At 53.8% G+C, this 27600-nt stretch overlaps 1 protein-coding gene across 1 annotated transcript; it reads right to left on the reverse strand.

Moving 5' to 3' along the window:
• Positions 1-707: 707 nt before the first annotated feature.
• Positions 708-27600, reverse strand: VWA1 (von Willebrand factor A domain containing 1). The gene is made up of 6 exons (XM_034753207.1): positions 27128-27600; positions 16116-16679; positions 7311-7589; positions 6033-6305; positions 4656-4925; positions 708-3005 (listed from the first exon to the last, which is right to left on the reverse strand). Exons 1-6 carry the CDS (start codon positions 27198-27200, stop codon positions 2965-2967), a joined length of 1500 nt encoding a protein of 499 aa, XP_034609098.1. The 5' UTR covers positions 27201-27600; the 3' UTR covers positions 708-2964.

Genomic DNA, 27600 nt, shown 5'->3' on the forward strand with positions numbered 1-27600 from the left:
TCTGAGGCATCATTCCAACCAATGAAACACTGACTCATTCCCCTTTGCCCTTTTCTTTGAAATCTACATGTGAACTGTATACAGGGTGCAGCACAGAAGTTAAAATACATCCAAAGACATTACACAGGACAATGGGGGAAAAAAAATACGAGTAAGTTGCTTTATCTCCCACCCTTGTGACATTGGCAGAAATAGTCAACATTACTGTAAATCTTATCTAGGTATTTCTAACACGCCCAGCTTTATGGTATGTGTGTACCATGCCAAAAATCCTGTTAATGAAATGTTCAGCTTGGGAATATAAAACACACATAAATCAGACAATCGCAAAATTAAGGAGCCAGATTCTCAGTTGGCGTAAATCAGTGTAACTCCAGCTGAGGATTCAGAATGAGGATTCTACAGCAACATTAGCTTGGTTACATTGCATATCTGACCGACGTATTTTAATATTACGTTTTATTCAGTTCAATACATACCTTAATCAATATATAGAAAGAGGGTCTCCCTAGAACCATGAATTTTGAGTATTTCCTTCATAAGTTCTTGCCACAGCTACCTACCATGAAGGTGTATGCAAACAATTATATCGAGGCACTTATTATTAAAATGAATGCCAGGTTTTCCGCACACACCCCTCCTTGGAGCAAAAGTTACCTTTATTCTATTTGCCATCTTGTAAGCCAGCAGGAAAGAATCAGTCCAACTCAATAGATCTTGTATTTTTAATTTACTGTCTTCAAAAGAATGCATTACAATCGAGGGAAGGCAATGTTAATGCATAGTACGTTACACAGGGGAGTTGCGCAAAATTAAACGATCTCCATCTTACAGCAAGAACAAACAAGATGCTTTTACATTTTACTGCATGAAAGATTCAGGAAGCTGTATCTTCCCCTTGATGCAAGTGTAACCTTAATGTTAGTCAATTACACATGCACCTCCCAAAGGAGAACCCAGGCCCTGTAAGCTCTCCTGCTGGAGTCAATGGGTGACAGTCATCTCTGTGCAAAGGGCCCACCCAAGGTCTCTGCCCCAGGTAAGCCACCCAATTGGAGTTCAACATATCGGGTCCAATCAAGTCAATGGCAAAACTCCCAGAATCAGGCCCCTGAAGGGCTTGCAGGATCTAGCACATGGCTTCCCAGACATACAGGACAGCTATTAAAATGCTTCACGTGCAGATTAAATAAGCAATGAACACCAAACAGAGTAAGCGTTTCTAGGAGAATACATGCACGTTGGTGCTGCGCCCTCGGGCACAGAGAAGTATTTACATCTCCTTCACACCCTACGCCCTGGCGGGTGGAACTGCACATCCAAAATGGCATTTTCACTAGGTACTAAAATGATCAGCGGCCTCATTTCCCCCTACACACCTTCCCATCCCGAAAAGGCAGCAAACCTGGCGGGCGAGAAAACGGGTAAGCGGTGTTCCTCCCACAGCGATCTCCTTTTACATGCAGTGCCGGATTTCAGGCAGGGCACCAGCTATTTGAAAAAGTTTTTGATGCGACTATAGTGGTGGGGAAAGGTTCCTGGAGACTGCGAACAGGTAGCGGCGCCAGCAGCGCGAGCTTCCCCTCTATGGCCCTGCCGATGGGACTCAAACTCATTCAACCGGGACACGTCTAGGGGCATGAGAGTAAATTAATCTCCCTGATCCAGGTTGCCCTGGATCTTCCACCTGCTGGGCCAAACTAGCACCAACTATGTTGCTGGCTGCTTGTGGTGTGTGTGTGTGAGAGAGAGAAAGAAGAATGGCCACCTCAGCTGGCCTTTCTGTGCCTATGACATGCTGCTTCTGATCCCAGTGGAAGGCAGAAAAGGGTATAATCTGGTATCTGTTCTGCCTTCCACTGGGATCAGGAGCAGCATGCAGGGGGGAAGCAGGATTTCCTGAAATCCCTTCATTTCTGAGCAGATTATTTTGGGGGTGGTGGTTTAGTATCCACGGAAGTGAGAGACTGAAGCCGTGTTGACGAGGCAAGCCCTGTATGAGCTTCCTTCACACAGTTCTGCCAATGCATGTCAACCTTGACCTGGAACAACCCTGCTGCTCCATTCCTGGGAGTTAATCACGCGAAGACTGCCAGTCTTCGGAGAGAGACATAAATCAAGGTCTGGACTGGTTGTGGTTATTAAATACCCCGGGGCGCTTTATAAGAGTCAGGGAGTTAACCACTGTGTCCTGGCCAAACTCCAGCTGGGTTTTTGCATCTCCTCTTCTCTCCTGTCCCCAAATGATCCTTCTAGCTGGATCGTCCCTGCATATTCTAAGCACCTTTAAAGGCTCTGTCCTTCCACATCAGAGGTGGCTTCACTTCAGGGATGGATGATGGGAGCCCCGTTGCGATGCTCGTTGAACATCTGGGATGTTTGGATGGAAGGTGCTATTCATTAGGTGAATCTGTTCTTTGCAGTCCTACCGTATTCCCTGTCACAATACCTAGATCTGCCTCCCAAACTCATTGATCTCACTGGGCACAATTCACCCCTGGTCTAACTCCAACAGCTTCTATGGAGTTATACACCAGGGATCAATGTGGCTCCCTGCCACTTGTGATCAGTGCAAGGCCACTTATACGCTGCAAAAACCAAAACAAGACAGAAAATGAATAAAAAACAGGAAGCAAACAACGGTTAAGATTTCCCACTTTGTCTTTCCGTCGCTAATTTTTCAGGCGTAGGAACATACGAAAGGCTAGCACAATTTTTAACCCGCACCCATTGCATGGCTGGGATCCATCAGCCCGTCCGCTTGCTCCAGCCAGCCAAGCCGTTTGATAAGCTGGGGGTCGCACTTTACAGTTTCAGGAGTCTAATGGGCTTGACAACAGCTAGGGGGAACCACACACCTCAAGGGGTAATGCAGAATGGGAGCTGATTGGTGAGGTCCCCCTATTCATCCTTGTCCAATCCTTTCCCCTTGCGCTGTAGGGGAACAGCTCAGGCCAGTGTCCCTCACGCGCTCCGTCTGTGCTTGTATCCTTGTGCTGCTGTGGCTGGAAAGAGGCCAAAGGACAAACCGTCAGCTCTGCCCATCTGACCCTCCGGGGAAACCTCAGCGAGCTCGCCCCCCAAGACATAGCTCCACCATCGCTCAGGGGGTGGAAGGGGAATATCTCGACTCCACCCTCCCCCTGGCCTTGCCTAGCCAGGCAGTCTCCAAGCTCTGACCTTTCCTCTGTCCACACAGGAAAACTCCTCTCCCTCCCCTCTCTCGACTACCACAACCTCTTCCCCAACATGCCCCCCGCTTCCCCCCGGGTCCATTCATACTCAGATCATCTTCCTTTACCATCACTCTGATGGTACCGCCCCCTCTTTGAATCCCTCTGCTGCCTCCTCCCTCCCCCATTTCACCATGTCAAGTTCCAATCTTCTAGTTTTCACCTTCCAAGCCCTTCTCAGCTCAACCCCTCCTTGCAATTCTGCTCTGGTGCCTTAGCTCACCTCCCCCCTGGCACCAGCCATGCCAGCACACCCACCTGCTCCTCCCATAAAGAGGTCCCTGCACTTTTTCCTGCCCTGTCCCCGATGCCTGGGACACCCCTCCCTGAACTTCTCTTCCTTCAAGACAGGGGACGATAGGCAGATGAGTGATGTCAAAGCAGCACTGGACACCACCAGTAAGATTTTCACACTGCAATTCCAACACCCAGGTGCCCTGCTCCTCTCCTGCTAACCCCAGGTACTTTTTTGCAGGTTGGCACATTTCCTCCTGCCTGCAAAGCTGCGATTCACACCCCTAGGCCGAACAACAGGGCCATGTAGACCAGCCACAGCCACTAGGGGGAGCACTCTTATTAGAAATGTGCAAACAGTTGGCTGCATCACACCCTGGGGATGCCTCGAAGATTGTGGGTGATCTATCGGCATACCAGCCCCCGAGCACAAGAGCAGCGTCATGGCAATTAGAGCCTGATCCAATGCTCACTGAAGTGGGTGGAAAGCTCCCCTTGATTTCAAAGGGCTCTGGATCGGGCCCTCTAAGAACTGAAAGAGAATTTCAGTGTCAAAGCGTCAGCAGCCTTTGGTTTGGGTACCTCCATTTTTATGTGACCAACTCCAGACCCCTCAAAGAAACCCGATTTCCACAGCGCTGAGCACTCGCCTTGGGAAAACCAGGCTAAGCTACAGTCCCTCGTTACTTGTGAAACTCTCCGCCGCCGTCTCAGCACTCCGAGAACCCCAGTGCGCCGGTAAAACAGGGCTCCTCAGCCAAGGAACCAGAGCAAATCAACCTCCCAGACAACAGCGAGTCTCGGACAGGGTCAGGTTAAAACACAAAGGATTTAAAAGAAATCTCTCCAGGTCCCTCTACTGCACGTTACGAACCGGAATCCTGCCAACCCAGCCCCCCGGGTCTGATTTTCACAGGTGCAGAGTATCTACAGTGCTCACTGATGTCAAGGGGGGTGCAGGTGCTGAGCACCTCTGTAAATCAGGCCACTTCTGTCCTGCCCAGAGCCCATGGCTGTACCAAGTATACACTGTTGTGTAAGAGCAGCCAGTGCCACTGGGCGTGGGTGGGCACCAATGGCTACTGGGCCAAAGAAACTGGCACTACCACATCCCCTCACAAAGGCCCCCCCCGGCACGAAGGCGCTAGTGCATTGCCCTCTCCAGGAGAGCTCCTGTCCCCGACTCACCATGCTGCATGTGAACCATGCGGCACAGCCCCTTCCCTGGCTGGTTCCTGTACACGGGCTTCACGCACACTTTGTTGGCAGTGCCCGAGGCCAGGTCCGTCAGGAGCACGCTGTGGATCTGCGGCGAGACGCTGAGGAGCGACGAGGGGCCCGTCTGCCGCCGGCACCTCACCCGGTAACCGAGGACTGGCCCGTCGGCCGAGTCCCAGGAGGCCTTCAGGGTGTTGGGGCCCATGTCCTCGAAGCGCAGGTGCCTCACCTTGGAGCTCTCTAGTAGGGGGACGGGGAGAAGAGGAGGTTATGGGGGCCCAGTCATTTGGCGTCATCCCTCCTTCTGGGGTCGATCTCCCCCCTATTAGTGATTGGCGCTGAGAAGAGGGCGGGGTGGACAGCTCTGCAGGCCACAGGCCCCTGTTTATCCTCAGAACAGGGACAGCTTGGGCAGTCACCGGACTCCCTCTGCATGGCTCCCCGTGCCCTGGAGGGGCCTGCTCTAGGCAGGAGGGGACAGTTCCATCTCCAGGGCTCGTGGAGCCCTCAGCCTCTCTGCTGACACGGACACCAGCCCATGGGAACTGGCCTGTGATACCCCCATGCCCCAACTCACCTCCCATCTCCGCCATTGCTCACTCCGGAATCCTTCTGATTAAATCAAGCCGGATTTCACCTGCTCTGACAAGCTAAGCTCCAGAGACTTCACTTCCTGGGAGCCGCCGACCCATGACACCCCCGTTACTGAGCTTCCACCCCAGTTACACCACCCACACTGGCGTGGGAGTTTTGGCACGTGCCCGAGGGGAGTTCATGACCTCCATCCCTCCAAGGCTCCAAGAGACAGGCCATGAGGAAGGAGAGGACAACAGAAACGACCTTCCGTCCCTGGGGACTCCAGCATCCTCCCAGCCAGCTCTGCTTGTGCTGCTCCAGGTGGCTTAGGAGGACAGACTCCATTGGAGACTTGTTGCACACCTACTGCTGAATTTTCATCCGTCCTGTGCTCTGTCACTCTGCCACATTTCTAGGATACGCATGCTCTGTTCCCTGAAAGCTGTATCGTCCCCCTGGCCGCATTCTACCCCCGGCCCTGCTAGCTGGCTTGGCTGACCCACTCAATTGCTGGAGTCCTTTCCCTGAGGCGCAGCGCTCCCTTGCTGTGGGCTTTGGCTTTGCTTGCAAAGGCAGGGGGTGGGAGACACAAAACAGAGGGAGAAGGGCTTTCACCTCAGTGCCTGGTCTGGCCAAAGAAGTGGCCACATTCTGCAGGAAACCGTTTGACCGCAGGTAACAAGACCAGTCCCTGTTCAGTTCAAGCCCATGCGGTGTTATCTCACAGCTGGGATGGTGGTGTCCTGTCAGCAGAGGGCCCCGCTCACTCACCTTCCTGTGTGCAAGCTTTGGCCGACAGGGCTTTCTCCTTCCCCGATTTATAGATGGCCGCCACCGTCACCAAGTAGGTGGTGTTGGGGGCCAGGTTCTCCACTACTGTGCTGTTGTGCGCCCCATCCACTTCCAGCAGCTTAGCTGAATTGCCAGGCAGCGGCCCATACAGCACCTGGTAGCTCCTCACACTGTCCGGCGTGGGAGCCCAGCTGACGCGGAAGCTGTGCGGCTTGGACTCCGAGATGAGAACCCGAGTTGGGCTGATTTCCTCTGTGGGGAGGAGGGAAAGGAAGACGTGTGTTGGGGTGATTCACGGCAGCAGAGCAGTCGCCAGCCACAGCAGTGTAAATAATCTGGGAGCCTATTGGCCATCATGGAGGCGGAAGCAACTCAACCTCAGTCAGACACGTCAGCACAGCCCAATCCTGCTCTAAATCAAAAGGCTCTCCCAGGGGACTAGTTTTCTACACTTCTCCCTCAAACGGGTCCAGCTTCTGCTCACAATGTCACCCTCTAGTGGCCACCGACTCCACGTCACCTGCTAGTGGTCACCAGTAGAGGATGGGAAGCTTGCTACCGGCGTCTCAGCTCAGACACCCGGATCTTTCAGCTCAGGCGGGAGCGGCTCATGGTTCTAGATCCAGCGGTCCCAGGTTCCTTCCCAGCTGATGACCACCACCCATTCGGGCCGTGTTATACATGCCTGGGTTGTCACACGGTGATAGCGAGACGGGGAGTGCAGGTTTACGGAGCTCTTTCCACCTGCTTGTGCTTTGCTTCCCTTTACCCTGATGGGATCCACCGATCGGCACTGGGTAAGCCAGGGGAGTGCCGAGACTTCCAATTTCTAACTAAATTCTGCTGGTTTTTTCTCTTGATTCATAAGAATGGTCATACTGGGTCAGACCAATGGTCCATCTAACCTCCTGTCTCCCACAGCGAGGAGTGAACAGAACCAGGCGTTTGGGGTGACCCACGCCTGTCTTCCCCTTAGAATCTGCAGAGATTTTAAGGCCAGATGGACTCTCACTGTGTGGCCATCTATCTGACCTCCTGTGTAATCCAGGCCAGAGAATTCCACCGAGTGATTCCTGCATCACGCCCACACCTTGTGGCCGAGCTAGAGGGTCTCTCTGAAACCCAGACTCACTCTCCTCATGCCTCAGCTAGAAGGTCTGGGCCAGGGACTATTTGCGCTACGTGTCTGTATGGCACTGAGCACCATGGGGCCCTGACCCTTGATTGGTGCTACTGTAACATACATCATTGTCTTACCTTCCAGCGTGGTGACCCTGGTGGTTTGCGGAGGGATATAGTGCTCGTTGGACTCTGGAACGAGCACGACCTCGTAGGTGGTTTCTGGCGAGAGATCACTCAGGACATCTGTGGTGTGATCCCCAGACACCTGCTTCACCAGCTTCCTCCTCGGGTCGTCCGCAGGGGCATACTCCAGCACGTAGTAGCCGGTGTCGCTGGAGAGGAGCCTAGGCCACATCAGACGGAAGCTGCTGGAGGTGATCTCCACGGCGCGGAGCCGCTTGGCTCGGATAACATCTGGGAGAGAAACAGCAATAAGAAGTCACTGAAGGATCAGAGAAGTCCCACTGATTCCCTGTGCAAACAACTCCCTCCCATCGCATCTGCAGCAGTAGCTTCGTTAGGCATAGAAAATGCAGGTGAGCATTTCGCATTGCCCAGGTAGCTGGGGTTCACCTCTCATGCTAGGAGCTCTAAACACATTAGAAATAACTCTATACACTGCTCAAGATCACACTTAGTTGCAATGCAGCCACTTCTGGGGTGGAACGAGGCAGCTGTTTAGCAGCTCATTGCTACACTGCACAGCAGGTTGGAGCTAGGCTGCTATGAACCAGTCCCTTTTTTTATTTTTAAGATTCTGGAGCACAAATGTGCCTCTAGCCTTTTCCTCAAAGCCATGAAGTGAGTGTAAACAGAAGCAGGGGAATCTGGTTCATTTTAGTTACTTCCAAGTCTAAATAACACCCCATTGTATCCGTTATCATCCATAGGGTACCAGGGCGGCGCTTGTAAAGCAAGTGCATCTCTCTGCTACGACCACCAGATGGCAGTGGAAACCACACCCCAAAAAGCTGGCACAGGGCTCAGAACTGCACAGCTGTGTCTGTCTGTGGTGGGTGGCAGCTCTACCCCAGATGCCCACTACATAGTACCTGGCCTTCAGCTCCAAAGAGCCCTCGTTCAGCAGCATGCGTTGCTCTTGGGCCCTTCAGAGCGAGCGGGGGGACTGATGCTGAACAGAACAGCTACAGCTGGGACAGGACAGGGCAACTCTGCCACTGCCCGCCCTGCCACCGGGCCCCAGGCTGCTCTGAAAAGGCCCCTCCACATCATGTGTGTGCGTGTGTGTGTGTGTCACCCAACCCCGCTGCAAGGACTGCACGGAGGGGTGGAGACACCTGCCTCACTGGGGCTGTGCTAAGACCCACCCCCATTCCCACCCCACGCTCCTCTCACACTGGCGCCCGACAGTCCCGGGCTGGTATCACTGCCAGGCAGGGCTGGGCTGGAACCTCCGATCCTAAGGCCGGGGTGGCGTTGCTGTGCTTGGCCCGTTGGGTGAGATCCAGCCCAGTCCAGCCCAGTCCAGCCCTGCAGTCACTGGCACGCAATAGTCATCGCTGTACTGCTAATGCCTCGGGCTGGCACTTACCCGGCCTGCTGTGGCAACCCCGGCCCTGCCTGAGGCGCTGTGCTGGGATGTTCACGCCCCACGTGGGCACAGCCTGCTGCAAGCAGGGGCAACTGCTTCCCTTGGGGGAAACTCTCCTTAGCTCACGCCGGGGCCGGGAGGGACACTCCACCTGAGAGGCAGGCAGTGCCACTGTCCCCAATTCACCAGTGTGGTAAACTGAGGCCTAGAGAGGGGAATGGTCTGGTTATCAGGCGCCCCCTGCCCTCTGCTCCCACTGACTTCTGGCCATGAAAGCCTTGCCCGAGCTCACACAGAGTCAGCGACAGAGCTGGGAACAGAACTCCCGAGCTCTGACTCTTAGTCCCACGTGGGTCACCCTCCAGAGGTCAGTCCCCTGCCTGCCAAGGAGCCGAGTCAAAGCACCTGCTCCTCCGGTGCACGGGAAGAGCCCAGCGTGGAAGAAGAGGCAGTTCTCCCCAGGAGACTCCGTGCCCCAGCCCTGCTGCTGTGGAAGGGGGGCAGGGGAGAGTTAGGGGGGTTGTTTGGTATTTGCTGAGCCCCCTGCATTCATCCCGGCTGAGGTCACCCATCCCAGTGCTCCACAGATGCCCCATTGTGTTGTGGCACTCAGTGCCGCAGTGTTCCCCGCCCCTGGCACTGCCCACTGCTTTCCCCCATTCTGTCCCAGAGGCGGCTCTCTCCAGGGCTGGCAAAACAGCAGAGCCCCCATTGCCCCCTGCCCTGACCCGTGCGGTCACTGATCACCTCTGGCCACATCCTTTGCCACTTCCTGTGGTACCATTGCAAAGCCCTTCTCTGCAGGGCTGAGTTGGTGCAAGGGCCTTCTCCTCTGCAGCTCCCACCATTCCCAGGGCCTCCGCCCCCCCCCGCCTTCGAAATGCCCCCCAAAAGCCTTTTCTCCCTTGCCTGAGCCTCTCCCATGTTTCCATCCCTGCAGAGCCATCTGGGTGCGGAAGCTGGAGAGGCTGGAACCAGACTGTGGCTTTTCCGTTGCTCCTGCAAGGGGGGAGCAGGACATTGCCTGGCCCTGGGACTGGCAGGGTTCCCAGCCTGCATTCCCAAGGCCTTGAGGCTTGTTCGAGGAGCAAACCTACCTCTCACCGTATTGGCCTGTGGGCCTGCCCAGTGCCCCGCTGACAGGCTGCTGACAGTGCAGATTACTGGAAGCAGCAGGCCGCTGTCTGATAAGAGCCTCCCCTTTGCTTTTCGGGCTCCAAACCACACAGCTTCCTGCCTGAGTGGGAAAGGGAGGAGCTGGGAAAACTCAGCTCAGCCATGTGCCCATGATGCCAGCCACTGACAGAGGTGAAGCTTTTGCATGGGGCTTTGACCAATGGGCCGTCCTACTGCATCCCCCCACTTCCATCTCGAGCTCAAAACACTTTACACATATCACTGTCCAACACGGACAGCTGGGGAAACCGAGGCACTGAGCGCAGCCCTGACGTCCTGAAGAGCACACAGCAAATCCACAACAGAGCTGGGACCACCACCCAGATCTCAGGCATGCCCAAGAACCAGAAGCCCAGCCTTCCTCCTTTAAACTGCTGGAGTTCCAGGCCAGCTCTGTGGTACACCGGAAAACAGCCTCAGTTTTTCCTTTGAGCTGTTTATGGGCTCGCCCAGCTGGGAAGGAACATTCCACATCTGCCATGCCCTCGCTTTCTCCCTTCACACCAACAGCCAGCCAGCAGCATTCAACGCCCCCTCCTCCCTGGTTCCCACCGTGCTTTGTAAGAACTCCTTTGTAAGCCCCCGATCCTGCCCCCCCTGCTGCTCCATGCTGTGCGATTCTTAAGGGCACAAAGGACCAGCTCATTTCAAAACTCAGAGACAGAGATTGAGGTGCTGGAAAGAACATTTATCCTGCCGAAAGCCAAATGCACTTGGGCTGGAAATGAATCATCTCCAAGACAGAGCCAGGTGGTGCAAACTAACATTGCTCCATCCATGGAACTACCCTGTTTTACATCAGCTGGGGGTCTGGCCTGTAGCTTGCGAACAGCATCAAGCTCTGTGCCCTGCTGCATAGCTGGAGCTGCCTTGACCATAAAGCAAAGCCAATAGCCACAGAGAGCAGGGGCACGTGGCTTGATTGATTCAGCACCTTATGAATTTCTGATCTAAAACGAATGTTAGGCTAGCAAGATGTTATTCCCTAGGCATCCATCCCGGCTGAAGCTTTCCAATCACCAATGATTCCTGCACCCCAGACCGTTTCTACAGACACAGGCACCGATCAGACGTGAGCAGGGAGAGACCCACACGTCACCCCACAGGAATTCTTTGATTGCATCTCAGGTCTGTCCCTTGGAGAATAAAGCCAGACTCTCTCCCCCAACGACAGTACTTTGAGAATAGGTGCGTGTTTCTCACCATTTTAAGGGGACACTAGCAGCTTAATCATGGGCCGCTCTTCTCACCTGCGCTGGTGTACGTAGAGAGTAACCCACTGGAAGTCAGGAAGGAGCCATTGTAGAACCAGGCACTGCCATATTAGATTGGACTCTGCTCCATCTGCTCCAGTGTATTTCAACACCACTGTCTCTAAGAAGCAGCCTCATCGCCTGCGCTAAGTTGCTCAGCCGTTTCCCCAAGATCCGATTTGTTTTCCCTGCGTCTATCTGTCGCAGGTATTTCCCTGGTGCCCGTTGCAGGCTGTGAGGATTTGGCCTGGCGAAAGGAGCAGGATCGACCCTTTATATCTTTGCTGTGGAGGAGCAGCACGGACAGCATCCTACACACTTGCTGTCTGCTAGCCAGAGGAGAGCGGCGCATTGACTAGGGGGTGACAGATTTAGGTTCCATCAATTCAAGCAGGAAAGCAAATGCAAGCGATTGTCTGCGGATGTAAAGCAATGGCGGACAGTTCAGCAGGGGTGCCCAACAGCCCCCCTAGACTGGAGAAGGCCAGGGAGGTGGGGGTGGAATGAAGTAACTACGGGGGAGACAGTTGCCCTGGTCAGTCTCCTAGCATAGCCTGAATCTCCTCTCGCTTACAAGAGTTTTACACTGTCACAGCTCCACTGACTTCAACAGGGCTACTCCCGATTGACACCAGAGCAAGCCAGATCAGAACCAGGCCCACAGTCTGTCGAGCCATTTACATTCACCGACCTTCCCAGCACCCCTCGCCGCAGGTCAGTTGATATTATCATATCCATTGTATGCGGAGGGAAACTGAGGCAGAGAGCTGATGTCACTTTTCCACAGAGGCAGGATTAGAAACCAGCAGGGGGGAGCCCCCATACGTCCCAAACATGAGTCTATTCCCCTTCTCTCACTCACTCTCAGCACTGCCTTTCTTGTTGGCTTGGATCTAAAACTCTAGCATGACTCCCAGACCAAACAGCTTTGGTTTATTGCCTGCTTAGATCTCTGAGCAAATCTTTAAAAGCAAAGGAGATGCTTCCAAAGGGAGCAAAGAGGAGATAAAGGCTAATGCAGCTCAGAGAAGAGGCACGGCCCCTCTGATTTACTCCCTTTGTGGGTTGTTCCCATGCTCATGTTCACACCTGAGGCAACTGCTGCATGGGAGCCAGGTCCATCCTGTGGGCATATAGCAATGAGCAGGAATGAAACCCAGCCCCTTCCTGGACAGGGGTGGAGGGAGGAAACTGGCCAATTTCATTACAAAGCTCATTTGTGCACCTACAAAAGGCCTTTTAATGCTCTATCTTGTTTCAAGCGATGAGGACAGGATAATGATGATAATAATGCCAGCTCCAGGCCTTTTCCCATGCTGCCCGCTCGCTTGGAACGGCCTCCCTGCACTGCATGCCAACTGCCCTCCCTTCCTTCCCATGGCATATGCGCTTTGTGCACACACAGCGCGGCACCCGCAGCCCTCGGGAAGGGAAGGTGAAGGGCTCTGCCCGCTCTTGGCAACTCTCAATTTTATCAAGGTAGTTGGTATTTGTCTTAAAGCCCCAGCTCCTGGAGTCATGGGCATAGGGGAGAATCCTGGATTCATTTAAAAAAAAATAATTCTCGACCTCACTGATGCAGAGCAAAGCTTGGCGTGAGTGCAAGCCAGACGCTTACAAACCAGAAGGCAAAGGAACACAGCACGTATCATTGCTGACAATCTCGTGATCTTCACGCCAGATCCTGGAGGGGCCTGACTTCTGATTGGTGTGTGCTAGGAGCTGGCGATGACTCCCCCCCCGGCTTCTGGGCTGCTGCGGCCCATTTGCCAGCTGGGGTTTGTCCAGCACCTTGCACATTCCAGCCATGGCTCCGATATACATAGTACGTGCTCCCTGATCCCCCAACTGGAGGGGAGGGGGAAGCCCCGGCTACTCTGCGGATGTGGTTAGTTTTCTTTTCTTTTTTATAGTTATAATGTATGATTTTTTCATCCTTGGTTTTCCAAATGTGGGCTTTTCTTTAGTGACAAAATTGCTGGGTCAATAGGAGACCATGGAAAGGGTTAATTGGCTCCTCCACACCGAGCTCTAACCAATCTCCCCTCAGCAGGGGCCGCGCAGGGAAGGAAAACCTCCTTTCCAATAGAGTCCGTCTCCAGCAAGCGACTGGAACACCTCGTAGGGCCAGAGAAACTGGCTCAGCTTCCCAAAGAAATCCTAGAATACTAGGAGGCTTGAGCCAGGCAACACCCGGAGGAATGGCAGTGAAGAGCCGCGTGGAGGACGAGAGTTGTAGGTAAGGACGTGCAAACGAGCACACGGCGTTCCGCTTTGCTTCGGCAAGGCTGGCTCCAGCACTGCGCACGTGACTTTTGGCTGCCTGGGTCTCTCTCCCGGCCACTTTTTGCAAAGGCTGACCATGAAAATCTAACCCACCTTTGGCCTTCCACTCTTACCAATCCCTCCAGTTCCACAGCCACGCTCGCAGCAAACCGGCTCGCTGCCAACGTGCTAACCTTGACTAGTCTGGCCAGGATTTTCTTCCGAGGACTGCGCTAGCCAAAATTGTGCTATAGATCCTTCCCCTTGGCTATCTCCTATAGCATGTTACAACACGGCCTGTGAGATGCAAAACTCTGGGTCACAATTTCCATTGCTGGAATCCCGCTAGGAACCACGTTTAATGATTATTAAGAGAGCACCATGCCAGGTGGCCCCAGGGCAGGACTTTGATCCTTCGGTGAATGCCAGCCTCCGCGGAGACACGCAGCCACGTTAGGTTAGCTCTGTTCCACAGGGTAAGCGCTAAGTGAGTCGACCCTGCCAACAGTTCTATCAGCACTGGGTTTATTCTGTGCGTGCAGCGGGTGCTCGTGATTATTCTCCTTTGTTTTAATGGGACAGCTTCGAGCCGCTTGACGTCTTTGAAATGTTGGTTTAAAATTTTTGGAAAATTGTCACCGTCCATTTAGAATGAACCCACGGTAATTTACAGCCCTATTGTTGAGTTCTACAGAGTCACTTCATGCTTTATGGCTTCCGGCCGCTTTATGGACATTAACTAAGTAATCTTCTAAGGCAAGCTGGTGTTATCCCTGTCTTACAGAGGGAGAAACTAACTCAGGGAAGTTAAGTGACTTACCCAGTGTCACATCTGAGGTAAGTCACTTAACTTAGGGACTCAGTGGGAGTCAGTGGCGGAGCTGGGATACAACTTGGAAAATCTTAGTTCGCACTAACACATGCCACTCAAGAGCCCACACCACTGCCTAGATGTAGCCTGGACTGGTGTGCTTACATACTAAAGAACAAATTGTTACACCAGGCTTACTGGGCAGCCAGGTAATCTTTTTGGCTGGAATTTACTAGCGTGCCTCAGAGAAATAGGCACCAATATTCCCTTATGTTTCAAAGGGATTTGGGCACCTAACTCTTGAAAATCCTAACCTTTATTTTCTACAGCTAAACCTCCAGCTCTGCTCCGAGGTCCCTGGGTAACCATTGACCCGTGGAGACAGAAGGACAGTTCTTGGGTTTGGTGCGTTTTCCTGCCTGGCTTGACTTGCAAGGGAAGCCAATGACCTGCACCTGTGATGATTTATTTCCAAATCTGGGGGGTTTCAAAGGAATCCAAACAACTCATGTCTGAGCTCCCCTCTCCTCTCCCCCACCCAGCAAATCATTGTGACGCGAACACAGCCTGCAGAAGGGAACAGGCCCTGGCTTGTTTCCGTTGTAGCAGGGAGATGTTACAGCTGCAAGACCTTGTGGGATCTTCCCCAAAGGGAAGACAAGAATTTGTCCCCACTCTACCCCCAACCTCCTCAAGGCCTGGGGTCACTCCTGGAGAAGCAAGATCAATGCCGCAGCTGTCCTGGGTCAATAGGAGGTCTCCCCACCAACACACACTATGGACCTGACCTCTGTTAGCAAAGGATGGGGAAGCCAATCTACCCCACACAGAGTGTCTAGGGGGATTCGTACCCCGCCAGCTCCTGAGAGCAGGGGCCTTCTTATCTTCAAAGCACGGAGCACTAGGGCCAGATTTTCAAAGGTATTTAGGCACCTAACGATGCAGAGCTGCACCTGGCGGGATTTCTACGAGTACAGAAGCAGGTTAAGCTCCTAACTCCCCCTCAGCCCCTAGCTGAACAGTCAGGCACCTAAATACCTTTGAGAATCTGGCCTTTGTCACGGCAACCCACTCGGTGTGGCGCTAGAGGGGGCTGGACCTCATGTCGAGGTTGAGGAGCCTGTTACAGTCTCGACAAGCAGAGCTGGTTCTTTTACCTCAGGCAGCAGAGGCTCCTGCTTTATGCCACGGCCCCCCAGATTCAATCCCTTCTGCGGCTGCTGAGCCCACCCGGGGTGCAGCGCGCCGTCACCCCTCAGCAAACATCTGCGTAGGGTACCCAGGTGGCAGTGCCAGCGAGCGAGGGTGAGATACCAGCTGACCCTGACTTTCACCCCTCCCCAGAACTGAGCGTTCCCAGAGGCGCCGCAAGGGCTGACCACCTGCTGCTATTCAGTAAAATAGGCTTAGCCCATGGCGGGGGCGCAGAGGAACATTTGGCGGGAAGGGAGCGGCACCCAGCTGCGCCCCCAGCTTTGCCACAGCCCCAGCTCTTGGCCCCAGACCTGCCCCCCGGTGTAGCCCCAGCCTTGGCCCTCTTACCCCTGTCCATGTCCCCTCCCCTTCCCAGGAGCCGCAGCCCCACTCCCGGCTCCCGGGGTGGGATGTGGACAGGAACAAGGGGGAGTGTGATTGTGAAAAGTTTGGGGACCACTGGTTTAGCCCCTCCGTGTTCTTTGTGGGACTGGAGGAGTCGTTCTCTCAGGAGATTCCCAGCCCTGGCTTTGCAGGCTAGAGACCTCCACAGAAGGTTCACAGAAGTACCTGAACTCTAGGGCGCTTCCCCAAACTGAGGAACTGGGTGGCGTTCACCCCCACACACACACCCCAAAGGGGCATCGCTAACTGGAACAGCTCTCCCCAGGCCGGCCAGTGCATGATACCTATGATGGCGTCCCTCAGCTCCTTGGTGATGATGGGCATGTCATCCACGTCCACAAAGTACAAGTGCTTCTCAGGAGGCTGGCTGGCAGCTGCCGAAAGCTCCAGGTAGTTCCCCCGCCCAGTGCTGATGATGAAGACCGTGACCCCCATGTCCTTCAGCAGCTGCATGGGCTGGGAGATGTCATCAGTAGAGAAGCCATCCGTCACCCACACCAGCACCTTGGGCACATCCGCCCGGGCGCCAGCTTCGTCCGTGAAGAACTTCTCCTTGGCGAAGGAGAGGGCTTTGCCCGTGTTGGTGTCCCCCATCAGCTGCTGCGTGTCCCGGATGGCCTGTTGCACTGCCCCACTGGACAAGTACCGGTCGAAGGGAAACTCTATGGTGGGCACTGTGCTGATGTGGATGATGCTGGTCTGGACGTCACTGGGGCCAAAGGTGAAGGGTCGCAGGAGGCCCCTGATGAACTCCTTGATCCTAGAGAACTCGTAGTAGGAGACACTGCCAGAGCTGTCCAGCAGGAAAAGGAGGTCCCCTTCTGAGTCTGGGATGAAGGGCTGGAGACCTGGCAGAGAGACAGAGAGGAGGTTATTGAGATGGTGTGACCCAATCCAACCCTTGCCATAGGAGTCTGGTAGCAGTGAATTTGCTTATCTTCAACCAGATCCTGAGGTCCATATGCAAGCACTCCATTGGGAATTTGCCTGAATAAGGACCTCAGGACTGGCCCCTTGTTTATATGTTTTCTGACATGGCATAAAGACTCCTGGGTTCTACTCCAGGCCCTGCCACTGACTCTCAGTGCCAGCCTGGGCAAGTCACGTCACCTCTCTGCACCTCCCTTTCCCTGCCTGCACAGCCGCATGCGTTGTACTTCTCTGCCTCACCCGCTGGGTGTGGAGCTTAATTTCTGCAGAGCAATTTGAGAGTCTGAGATGCGGAGTGCGAAGCAGGGAGACACAGACATAGACAAAGGCTTGTTCCTTTCAATATGGCCACAGACTCCATGTAGTGACAACTGAAGAACAGAATTTGGTTCTCTAAACACCTTTCTAATGGAGACATTTGGAAGCACTTAACCCAGAAATGGGAGTGCATGGAAAGGTCTAATCCAAAGCCTGTTGAAGTCAACAGCTTTGGCTGTTTGGACTCCGTGTGTGATGAAGGCTGGGGCGAGAGGCGTTTGCAGGATCACAAATGGGAGGGGAAGTGTTCATGAGACAATCCCTCCCGTACAACCTGGCTCACACCAGAGACACGTCTGAGGGCCCCGGTGCTACACGCACAGCCCCCCGGGCTGCAGCACAAGAGGTGACGTTTGGCCCATCACTGCAAGCGGAGGTGCGGCTCCATACCATGCGAAGAGCCGTGCTACAGCACTGCTCCTGGGACCCGCGCCTTCCGCAGAAGGGTTAAAATCAAGCAGGCAGCTGCTGTAAACAGGGTCCTGGGTCACCCAAACAGCCAGCGAATCCCAGCACTGCCGAGCGCCTCACACCCTCCCGCTCTTGGCAAAGGCCCGTGTGGCACTGAGTCAGGCCTGGGCTCTGCGAGCACCGTCCTTCTACGGGCATGTTCTGCACGCCTCCAGGGCGGTTATCAGCCAGCGGCGGCAAGACTCAGGATGCAGAGCACAGCTCTGGTGGCTGACCAGCCAGGCAGTGGCTCGTGCTGCGGCTCTGCTCTCAGAGGCTCCTCGCCAAGTTCCTTTTAAAGTCACATTTTGCAAAGAAACACACACAAGGAGGGCGGGAGGGCAGAGAAATGATTATTACACCGGCACCTGGGAGCCCCATTGAACTAGGCACTGTGCAGACATGTGGGGAGAAATGGCCGCCTGAGCCAAGGAGTGGGGGAAGCGGAGGAAGCCAGAGACTATGATGGAGAGTCTGCTGTGATAGCGGCATTTCTGTCTGGCTTATTTGTTCATGGCTGCGGGGCTGGGCTCAGAACTCAATACATTCTTCAGACCCTTATTACAAAAAATGCTGTCTGTGCTGCATGAATTCTTAGGGGGTTGAAATGCCAAGCAGTGGAAGATGAACTGAAAATGCTTCAGCGGGGCAGTGTGGAACTACCGTGTGCTAGTCTTGCTTCTCTGAACACCTGGGCCCTCAGCTGACTGCCGGTCAGAAGAGAAATGAGGCTAGTAACCAGAGTCCATTCCCTAGCAGTGTTGTCAGCCCCAAGAGTTCAAACAGCCATAAGATTGGCTTAGTGAGCTGGAAATGTTTTTAAAGTAAGAAGGTTTCAGTTCTTTTTATTGTCTTTCTGGGTTTTGAGAGTGTGTGTGTATGTGTGTGTGAGTGTGTGAGAGAGTGAGAGAGAGATTGTCCAGCTCTTCCTCCCCCCTTTTCCACAAATGAAAGCTGAGATTCTCTGGTAATCACAGAACTCCAGGAGCTGGAGCTTTAACCCCCCCCCCCAATATCACAAGGTTTGTGAAGAAATCACAACAGCTGACAACGCTGAATAGGGTATTGTTCGACAAGACTGGCAGCCTGCCTGTTACAGAGACCAATGCCTGGGATCGCGGGGGTGCTGCACAGCAAGGATGAGGGGCATTGGAAGAACAGCTCTAGAAGAGCAGGGCAGAGCAAGGCAGGGCGCATTGCCAGATCTGCGTGGGGAACCCAGGGCATGCTGCGGGGCAGGGTTGAGAGGCATTGGCAGAGCAGCGTGTGTGGGTCCGGGACTGGAGTGGGAGCAGGTGCTGGGGGACAGGAGTGAGGGGCATGGGGCCAGGAATAGAAAAGCAGGAAGGCCCAGAACTTTGAGGTGGGAGTGGGGGAAGGGAACGGGCTCAGGCCAGCCCCCCTAGGGCCTTTCCCTCTCCTTTGACAGCCCGGAAAAGAGGCCACGCCGGAGGAGAACGGGAAGGGAAAGCGGCACAGAGGGGAATCCATTCCCACTAGGCGGGCGAGGGGGCTAGCAGCGCTTTGCTCCAACCATGCAGCTCAAATGCCGTCTGAGCCAAGGAGCGTGGAAGCTCCTGGTGCAGCCCGGAGTGGTGAGCGCTCTGCCCTCAAACGGTCTGCACAGGGGAGCCAAAACCACAAGGCAGGAGACAGTCGAATGGGAACTTTCCCAAGAAAGAACCGCTCAAAGGAGGCACATACACCTCCCACCCTGAGCCCGCTGGAGAGAAAGAAAGAGAGAGAGAGAGAGAGAGAGAGCGCGCATGCATCAGGGGCAGGCATCAGGGGAAACCAAGCAGCGAAGGGACTAGGTGAAAGGGAAGACAGGATGAGCAATGGCAGAGGGCTGCCAGGGGGACGCACGCAGGTCTCTGAGAGGTGCAATCACCCAGCTGGCTGGGGAATGGCTCAGGGGAGCCCAGGGGATGCAGATCGGAGGAACAGGATGGGAGGAAGGACAATTTAAAACTTCCTGTGCGTGAAACCTCTCGGTCTCTCTAGGGCAGGGCTGGAAGCCACATGGCTTGAGAAATTTAAAGTTGGACTAGACAATGTTGTGATGAGTTTGTGTGTGTGGGTGTGTGTGTTGGGGGGAGGGGGGGTTGGGTGTATCCATGTCTCTATCCTCCCTGCATGGAACCAGAACTACTCAACTGCGTGTCATAGACCCCTACGCTGCTGACAGCTAATGGGGATTCTCCTTTAGCCCAGTGGCAGGGGGTGCTTTGGAAACAGGAGGGTCTATATTCTACCCCATCAAGTTCCAAGTGGCCACGCTGCCCGCGAGGTGGAAATGCTAGTATATTGTCACAAATGTAAGTGCACCACTGGGAGAAAACCTGTGGGGAGCCGGCCACATGCCCTTATTGACCTTTCCTATCTTGAACATCTAGGATGTTTTTAAAGCTCTTTGGAGAGTTCAGTCTCTAGCCCATGGATGCTGGTTTAGCATCTCGGGGATACAAACTCATCCCTGTGCACCCCTTTGCTCCGAGGCCAGTTGGCTCAGGTCCAGGACCCGTCTGGATATAGGGTTCTCCTGCGAGGTGCCTTCACTTTACTGTTGATCCTCGGCGTAGGTTAGATCTGGGCCGATCCTGTGGTGGCAGGGGGGTCTCAGAGTGCGTGTGTGTTTCAGGGTGTGTGTAGGAGGGGTGCAGAGTGTGTCAAGGGTGTTGGGGGCAGCCGCGCATGTCGGGTGTGTGCGTTGGAGCCGGTATTTGGCAGGGGGCCCATGCATGTCGGGCGTGTACATTGGGGCCAATATTTGGCAGGAGGTCCGTGTGTTTCAGGTGTGTACATTGGGGCCAGTATTTAGCAGGGGGCCCGTGTGTGTTGGGCATGTACACTGGGGCCAGTATTTGGCAGGGGGCCCGTGTGTGTCAGGCGTGTGTATTGGGGCCGGTATTTGGCAGGGGGCCCACGCGTGTCGGGCGTGTACATTGGGGCCGGTATTTGGCAGGGGGCCCATGCGTGTAGGGTTTGTGCATTGGGGCCGGTATTTGGCAGGGGGCCCGTGCGTGTTGAGGCGAGCGTTTCGGGAACATCAGAACACATGAGCACGGGGACCAGAGCACTGCATTGCTCTGGGTGCGTGTGCAGGATGGTGGGAAGTGTGTGCGTGATGGTGTTTGTTAGGCTCTTCAATCTAGACACCTGCAGCTGAAAATCCCAAAGGCAACACGCCCTGGAGTCACCAGAGCCCCATAATGACCCTCCCCGCCCGCTGTTTGCAGGTCTTCCCTGGAAGCAGCACTCGGTTCCTGAGGCCAGCGGCTGACTAGCCCATGAACCTGTCTCGGGTCTGATGTGCCGGCTGACGAGATGACGTAGCCGTTCCAGCACACCATGACCTGGCAGCAGAAGTCACATGAATCCCCCTCATTACACTCCCACCCGACAAGGGACAGCATTGAAGTCAGAGGGTGGCGACTACGTGGGAGATGCCCAGAAGAGGCACTCACGGAGCTTACGTTCATCACAGCCGCCTCGGCCTGACCCAGCCTGGTGCAGAAACACACCCACCAGCACCGCAGCATTACAGACCCGTTCGCAGAACAAACCACAACACAGAATCCGTTTCAGTGACATTTGAACCCATCTTTAATGTCAAGAGTTGGGGGCAGCCCTGCAGCAGGGCAATAATTCATTGTAAAACTTAGCTCTGATACAGCACTTCCCATCCAGAGAGCTCAAAGCGCTCCACAGCATTATCGTCTCCATTTTACCGATGGGCAAACTGAGGCAGGGACTTTCCTGAGGTCACTCATCAAGTCAAGGGATAGAACCCAGGTCTCTCAAGGCCGAGGGTTGAGCCTTCAGCTCACTGGGCCACACCGCCGGACAGCCACATGAGTGCTATAGTAGGTACGGGACCAACAAACCGCACAGAGGGATCTGCTATTTATTCACAAAACTGGCACAGCCTGGGCAGCGGCAGCACGAGCGTCAACCCTGACCTCAGCTCGGGGGGGAATCTACTCTCCATGGCCCATTGAGTCCTTGGCCTCTCCGCTGAATCTGCCAGCAAGGCTGCAGCCAATGGGGGTTCTGGAGAAAGAGACACCTCAACCCACCTGAGAGGAGACTTTCAGACAATACTAGCCCGAGCCAGATTCAAACCAGTGATGTACAGGGCGATACATACACCCTGGCCGCTAGCTTCAGTCCATTCGGTCAGAGGGTTCCACATTGGCTGGTTGACGTGTTTGGATTCCTGCAGCAAGTCACTCCGCTCATGCTGCCACTGCTCCGTGCTTCCGCCTGCTGGGTCACACACACTGCTGTACACCCAGGTCAGATGGCAGGGCCAGCTGCTTGGCTGGCAGGCCAGGGCGAGAGTGCTTGGCAGCACAGTTGCCATCTCCTGGCGTGATGTCACCTGTTTCCTTGTCTCTTCTCCTACCCCCATCCGCCAGAGGGGGATCACCTAATTTTCCGAACGTTGCAACAAGAAGCTGCAATGGCTCCTGGCCCTGGCAGGGTCTGGATGGCCTGGAACTGGAGGTGGCCCAAGGAGTCTGCTCGTCAGTGGTAAAGAAGATCATGTGCACTTAAACTCCCTGGGCAAAGCAAGGCGTGCCCCACGAGGGAGAAGGCTCCAGTAAAAACCCAGCCCTGCCAGCGTTACTGAGTCACTTAGCAGTCAAGAAAGGCACTGACCAATAAAACCCACAGCGCAGCCACTCCCAAGAGGAAACTATCAAAGGAGGGATGTGAACCAGCATCCTGCCAAACCTCAGATGATACCACCACCCACTGAAAGGCTAGATAGAGCCATCATGCCGTGCTGGAAATGGACGTGTTGATTGGCTGGCACTCCAGGAAGTACCACATCTTCGAAACAGAACTTCCTGGAAGGTGGCTAGATTTTATTGTTTGGAGAACCTGTGCAAGGAGGCAGGTGTATATTTTGCAGCTATTTATGGGTATCACAGAATGGCTGATTCCCTCCCCTCTAGGGCTGAGATATCCAGGTTTGCTCCTTTATAAAACAACACCAACAACAAATCAGGCTCAGCTTCCCCTGACACTTAACCCCAATAAAATATCAATAAATTGCTCCCTCCCACCCCCCGGCCTCTCTCTGTTCACAGTTGTCACTAGACTAGAGCTGTATCGCAAAGCATGGGACAGGAGCACAACACGGTATAAGGCGCTAGGCTCTTCCCTTTGCATTTTCTTTTTTTAATGTCCTTGTAATTGTATCAGTTCTTTCCTCCCCTTCATCCGCCACATTTCATCAGAGATGGAAGGGGACCCCCTGGGGTTCAAACTGCTGGTTAATCCTGTGGTGCTTTGCAATCAGCCCCTGCTCCAAGCAACACGGAAATGTAATTAATCCTCGAAGCTGAGATTTCTCACCTCCAGCGGGATCTTTAAGACAAGGAACCCACCTCAGCATCATCGACCCAGCCCAGGCCAGTGACAACCATACACAGACCTCGCTAGGGCGGTTGGGTTTGGGTTGCTTTATTAAACCCATCTCTGTTCTCTTGGCAACTGGTAAAGAGACTTCCTTAAAACATGCTTCATGGAACTAGCTCCAGCCTTGGGACAGGAGACCCTGTCCCACTGCTGGGCTCAGAGCTCTGCAGCACTGTCTGCTCTACCCCTGCAGCAGCTCTGCCGATGCACCTCGTGCCCCTTATTCTAAGACACAAAATCGCCTCACCTGGGGACTAACTGTGGGAGACTCATGTCACTGGTGACCCCAGGCTGTCCTGGAACCCAGGTCTTTGGGAACAAAGGGCAGAGCCGCACAGCCCCGCTCTCCCACTCGCTGACCTTTTTGTATTGCAGCGTGCATGCCAGCCAAGCGAGGTATGGGCTCCGCGACTGGAAGCGATCAGTGTGGAGATCACAACGCTGTCACGGGACCATCGAGTTGCTTGGCTTTAGCTGGGAGAAAGTAGCTGGCCAAAGCTTTCCTCCTGCCTGAATTGAGATATCAAAAGATGATGCTGGCCAAAACTCCCCTCCCTTTCAGCGGTGTCACCCCATGCACGGTGTGCTGCTTGATTTATATGGGACTCAGAACTGGTAGGAAGAATGGAGCGAACTCAAGAGCCAAGAGACATCAGTCACCAGTCTCTTAATTGTGCCTTAAAACCTCCAGCCCTGCCACTCTCTCCACCCCCACTGTTTTGCCCTAAGGGGAAAAAACCCAGCACCCTCAGAAACAGAGCTGGAGTTTGGTTGCTGAAGAAAGCAGGCTCTGTTCTCAGTGCTGCCCCAGTCCGAACAGATGGGAGGAGAAGGACTTGCCCTAGGACAAAGGCATCAAATCTCCCAAGAGGGGATCTTTACCATCGACCCAACCCTGGGGGTGTTGCTCTGGAGTGCCAGGCAGATTAGAGAGAGGAGAGGCTGTACTACAAGCGAAAGAGACCACCCTGTTTGGGAGATGGAGGGTGTAGGGGATAAAACACAGATCGCTCCAAATGAGGGATGCTCACACAACCAAAAGACCAAAGCTGTTCTGCGGGGTAAGCCAGGGGCAGTCAGCGTGCACCAAATATAAGCCACAGATTGAGAAATAGCTCTTCAGCCAAGCTACTTTTAAGGCTACAGCAGTGTTGCCACATCTCATGGTTGTCTTGTGATACTTGGTGCTTTGCATAAAGCCCCGGCTCCTGGAGTCCTGTGATTAGAAGAGAATCTCAGCTTCCAATAAGACGTTTCTAGCCCTCGTGGAAGTGGAGAAGAGCTGGAAAATATGACCCACGTGCCCCCTGCCTGACTGGGGTTTCTCTGCACTGCGCAGCTCCTTGCTGGGGCTGAACGAGCAGGTGGGACCCTGTCCAAAGGGTGCATGGAAGGACAGCGGCTGCTGCATAGGTTGGGTTGGTGACCTCCATTCCCCTTCTCATCCCCTGCGTAGTGCCCAGCACTCAGGCTTTGGGGGTTAAACGTCATCCAGTATACACCAATACCGCCCTCGCATGCCCCCAGAGCTAGCTGTGTAAGATGGCCAGGTCTCTTTCCACTTCACTGTGTCTAGGCAATAATCTTACACACTCCCACCACGACACAGAGGGCGAAGCGAGCAGGGCTAGCGGCAGCAGCAGCTCTCAACCTCACGGCTTTCAATCAGCTACTCTCCTCCAGGAGTTTGTGCCAAAATTGCCGCTAAACCCCAGGTTCAGCCTGCCTTCAGCTGCCGTTTCCTGCCTTCACACTCACCAGCGGATCTGTATTTTCAGGGCAGCATAACTGCCTGGAGAAAGACAGCAATCCGTCCATCCCAAAGGCCCAGCTCAGTGCTGCTCTCTGCCATACACCGTGCTGGTGCGACTCACACAATGCAGCTGCAAAATGCAACCACTGCTGCTGCACAAGGGTTTTGCATGGGAGTCAATGATGGCACAGGGTATAGGGCAGTGATGAATTGGGCTCTAAATGTTCTCCTTTCTCTAGGCTGGATTTTGAGTTCCACTGGTGTAAATCTAGAATGACCAGCTAATGCTGATCTCAGTTACACCCATGTAAACCCAGAGTAATGAGGGGTGGAACTCTAGATTGGCGCCGGGGGGCTGAGATAAGAATCTGGCCCTAAGCATGCTGCAGGTCATGCACCCCACTGTCTTAGCAGCAGCTCTCTGATAATGATGGCTATTGAATTAATGCACTGACCGGTCATTCCTGAGAGCTCAGAAATGCCACTGGCCACCCAATATTGTTTGCTGCAATTAACAGCGAAGCCACAAGAGTGTTAAGTGTGAGCACCAGGAAGAACCAGACGTGGGGACTGACTTTTTGTCTTCCACTTAGTCCCTCATGCTTGCCAATCCACCCCACCACACATCATGCTGGTAAATCAAACTAAGCCGTGCACGACAGCCCATCCCACACATAACCAGATGGTTTTCTCCAGAGCACTTTATGCAAAACTTTAGAGGCACCTCTGCTGGGAGCCATAAAACACCGAAGAGTGAAGCAGTCGGATTTTGGAAAATAATCTCAGACCAGCTGAGCAGCCATTGCGTTTTGTTGCAGAGTTGTAAAACTAAAGCAAAGACACCGAGATTGCAACTTGTCTAACTTGGCGTCTCGTGTCAGCCACATCCGTTTGATAAAGCTAGAGGCTTGCTCCTTTTTAACGTCCTCTTCAAAGCAAGGTCTCTCTCTTAGGCCAGGCTCGAGAAGTGCCATGTACATTACCAGGGCTGGTTACATGAATAAGAATAATCATTTCTGCTTGTGTAGGCATCAGAAAATCCTGGCACAGCACCAGGAGCAGTAATGCCTGCCTGGGCACAGGAATCTAGCTTGGTAAATTATGTCCCTGGGGCCAGATTCCCGCACTCTTACACTGAGCAGTGCTTTACTCTGCAACGAGTCCCGCTGAAGTCAAAGCAAGAATCTGCTCATCTTGAGTAAAGGTGGCAGAATCTGCCCCTGAAGGCTTCTGACTAGAGCTGGTCAGGAATTTTTAGACATCACTTTTTTTTTGGTCACAAGCTGCCAATTCCTCAAAATTGGAACACGTTGGTGGGCAAGGGTCGGGCCCGTCAAATCTCTCGTTTTCAAAAACATGTCGAAAGACGTTTCAACACTAACATTTTTCATTTAAAAAAAAATCTCCCTTGTGTGGGTTCAAAATGCCTTTTTGTTTTGTGAAATAAGCTAATTCCAGTAATATCTATCTATTAAACAAACACATACATACACACATAAGTCATCACAAGAAAACATTTCACAGCCATCAACCTGAACTGTGTGGATGGAGCCAAACTGTTTATTTTCCAGATTGTCGGTTTGCGAAGATGTTCACGAGTTTGATCTTTTGTTCTGATCTGGGAGAGGAACGTTTTTGGAATCATCAAACTTTTCCCCAGGACGGGAAAACTGTTGCCCACCCAGCCCTCCTTCAAGCCCTCAACTGCTCCCCCAGCAGGAAAGGCTGAGAATCTGGTCTCCAGACCTGACTGAAAGTTCACATCTCCTCTCACCCAGCCTTCTATGCCACAGGTGTGGATGCTATCCTATTAGCCCCTGAAATCCACCTGCAGCTACTGTTATTAGAACATTCAAAGCCTAGACTTTTTTCTACCTATAAACAAATGAAGAATTAACCAGACGCTGCTGATTTAACCCTCACCCTGTTGTCTGAAAACTTTTTTTATTCATTACTCTCTCAAGTGACAAGTTACTCTAGAGATCCCACCCACCCCCTGATTTTCCACTTTGTTTACCTGGTGTCGGTTTCACTGCCAGTTCCCCTGTTGTTTGCAATGGGTCTTTCACACAACACATGGGCAGAGGGGAAATATTTTAAAGGGGAGAGAGGAGGGTATCTAGTTGTTAAAGCTCAATAATTAGCAGGAACACCTGGAGTACCTGTAGTTATTTTTTAAATTAAGATTTCTGCACTAAAGGACCAGGCAGCCCTTTCCCTCGGACCGGCCTGAGAGCTGCAAGGTCCCGAGGCAATTGCATGTTATTTGTTGCAATAAATAACAACACAGACAAGTTTGCTCCCTGCTGGGGCAGTTTCAGGGAGTTCACTCCCTCTTTCCCCCGCGACTGCCTGCATCCCGGTGACATTGCCAGGGTCAGAGCCAGGCTAAGCCCGGGTTTTCCAAGCACTCACCTCTCTTAGGTAGACTCTGCCCCAGCGCAACTTGCAGCCACAGAGCGAGCTGAAGCGCCGTCCTGGCAAACATGGCAAAACTACCTGCGATCCCAAAGCCTAGCGCGCTGAAGGCGGATGAGCGGCTGGAGATCAGGCATATTCCGGGGCAGGGTCCCGCAGCCTGGCCGCTGGCGCCGGGAGATCGGAGCCCCCGCTCCCGAGAGTTTTTGCTGCGCTCTTGCGGATCCGGCTCGGGAAGACGCGTCCCCTCCCTTCCCAAGTCATGAATCCTCCCCCCCGACGGGAGTGGCTGGAGGAGCAGCCCATGCAACACCCCAGCTGCGGCGTTCAACTTGCCTCCGGAGCGCGGAGCTGCTCGCGGGCGGAGTTTGCCTGTGGTTGGGCTGATTTCACAAACGGGGGCTCCCGCCCAGCTGCAGTAAAGAAAAGCCAAGACTGGGCGCCTCTCTCCCCTGAGCTGGACCGGAGGG

The sequence above is a fragment of the Trachemys scripta genome, chromosome 19 (assembly GCF_013100865.1).
Source record: "Trachemys scripta elegans isolate TJP31775 chromosome 19, CAS_Tse_1.0, whole genome shotgun sequence".
Lineage (NCBI taxonomy): Eukaryota > Metazoa > Chordata > Testudines > Emydidae > Trachemys > Trachemys scripta.

Bases quoted from the DNA above. Each gene is read 5' to 3' on its own strand.
- VWA1 (XM_034753207.1), bottom strand. From the start codon at position 27,200: ATGTTTGCCAGGACGGCGCTTCAGCTCGCTCTGTGGCTGCAAGTTGCG. The intron at 7,590-16,115 runs GTATCATGCACT...TTTCTCTCCCAG, and splicing joins GCTGAGGGACGCCATCATAG to ATGTTATCCGAGCCAAGCGG. The intron at 3,006-4,655 runs GTGAGTCGGGGA...GCCTCTTTCCAG, and splicing joins CATGGTTCACATGCAGCATG to CCACAGCAGCACAAGGATAC.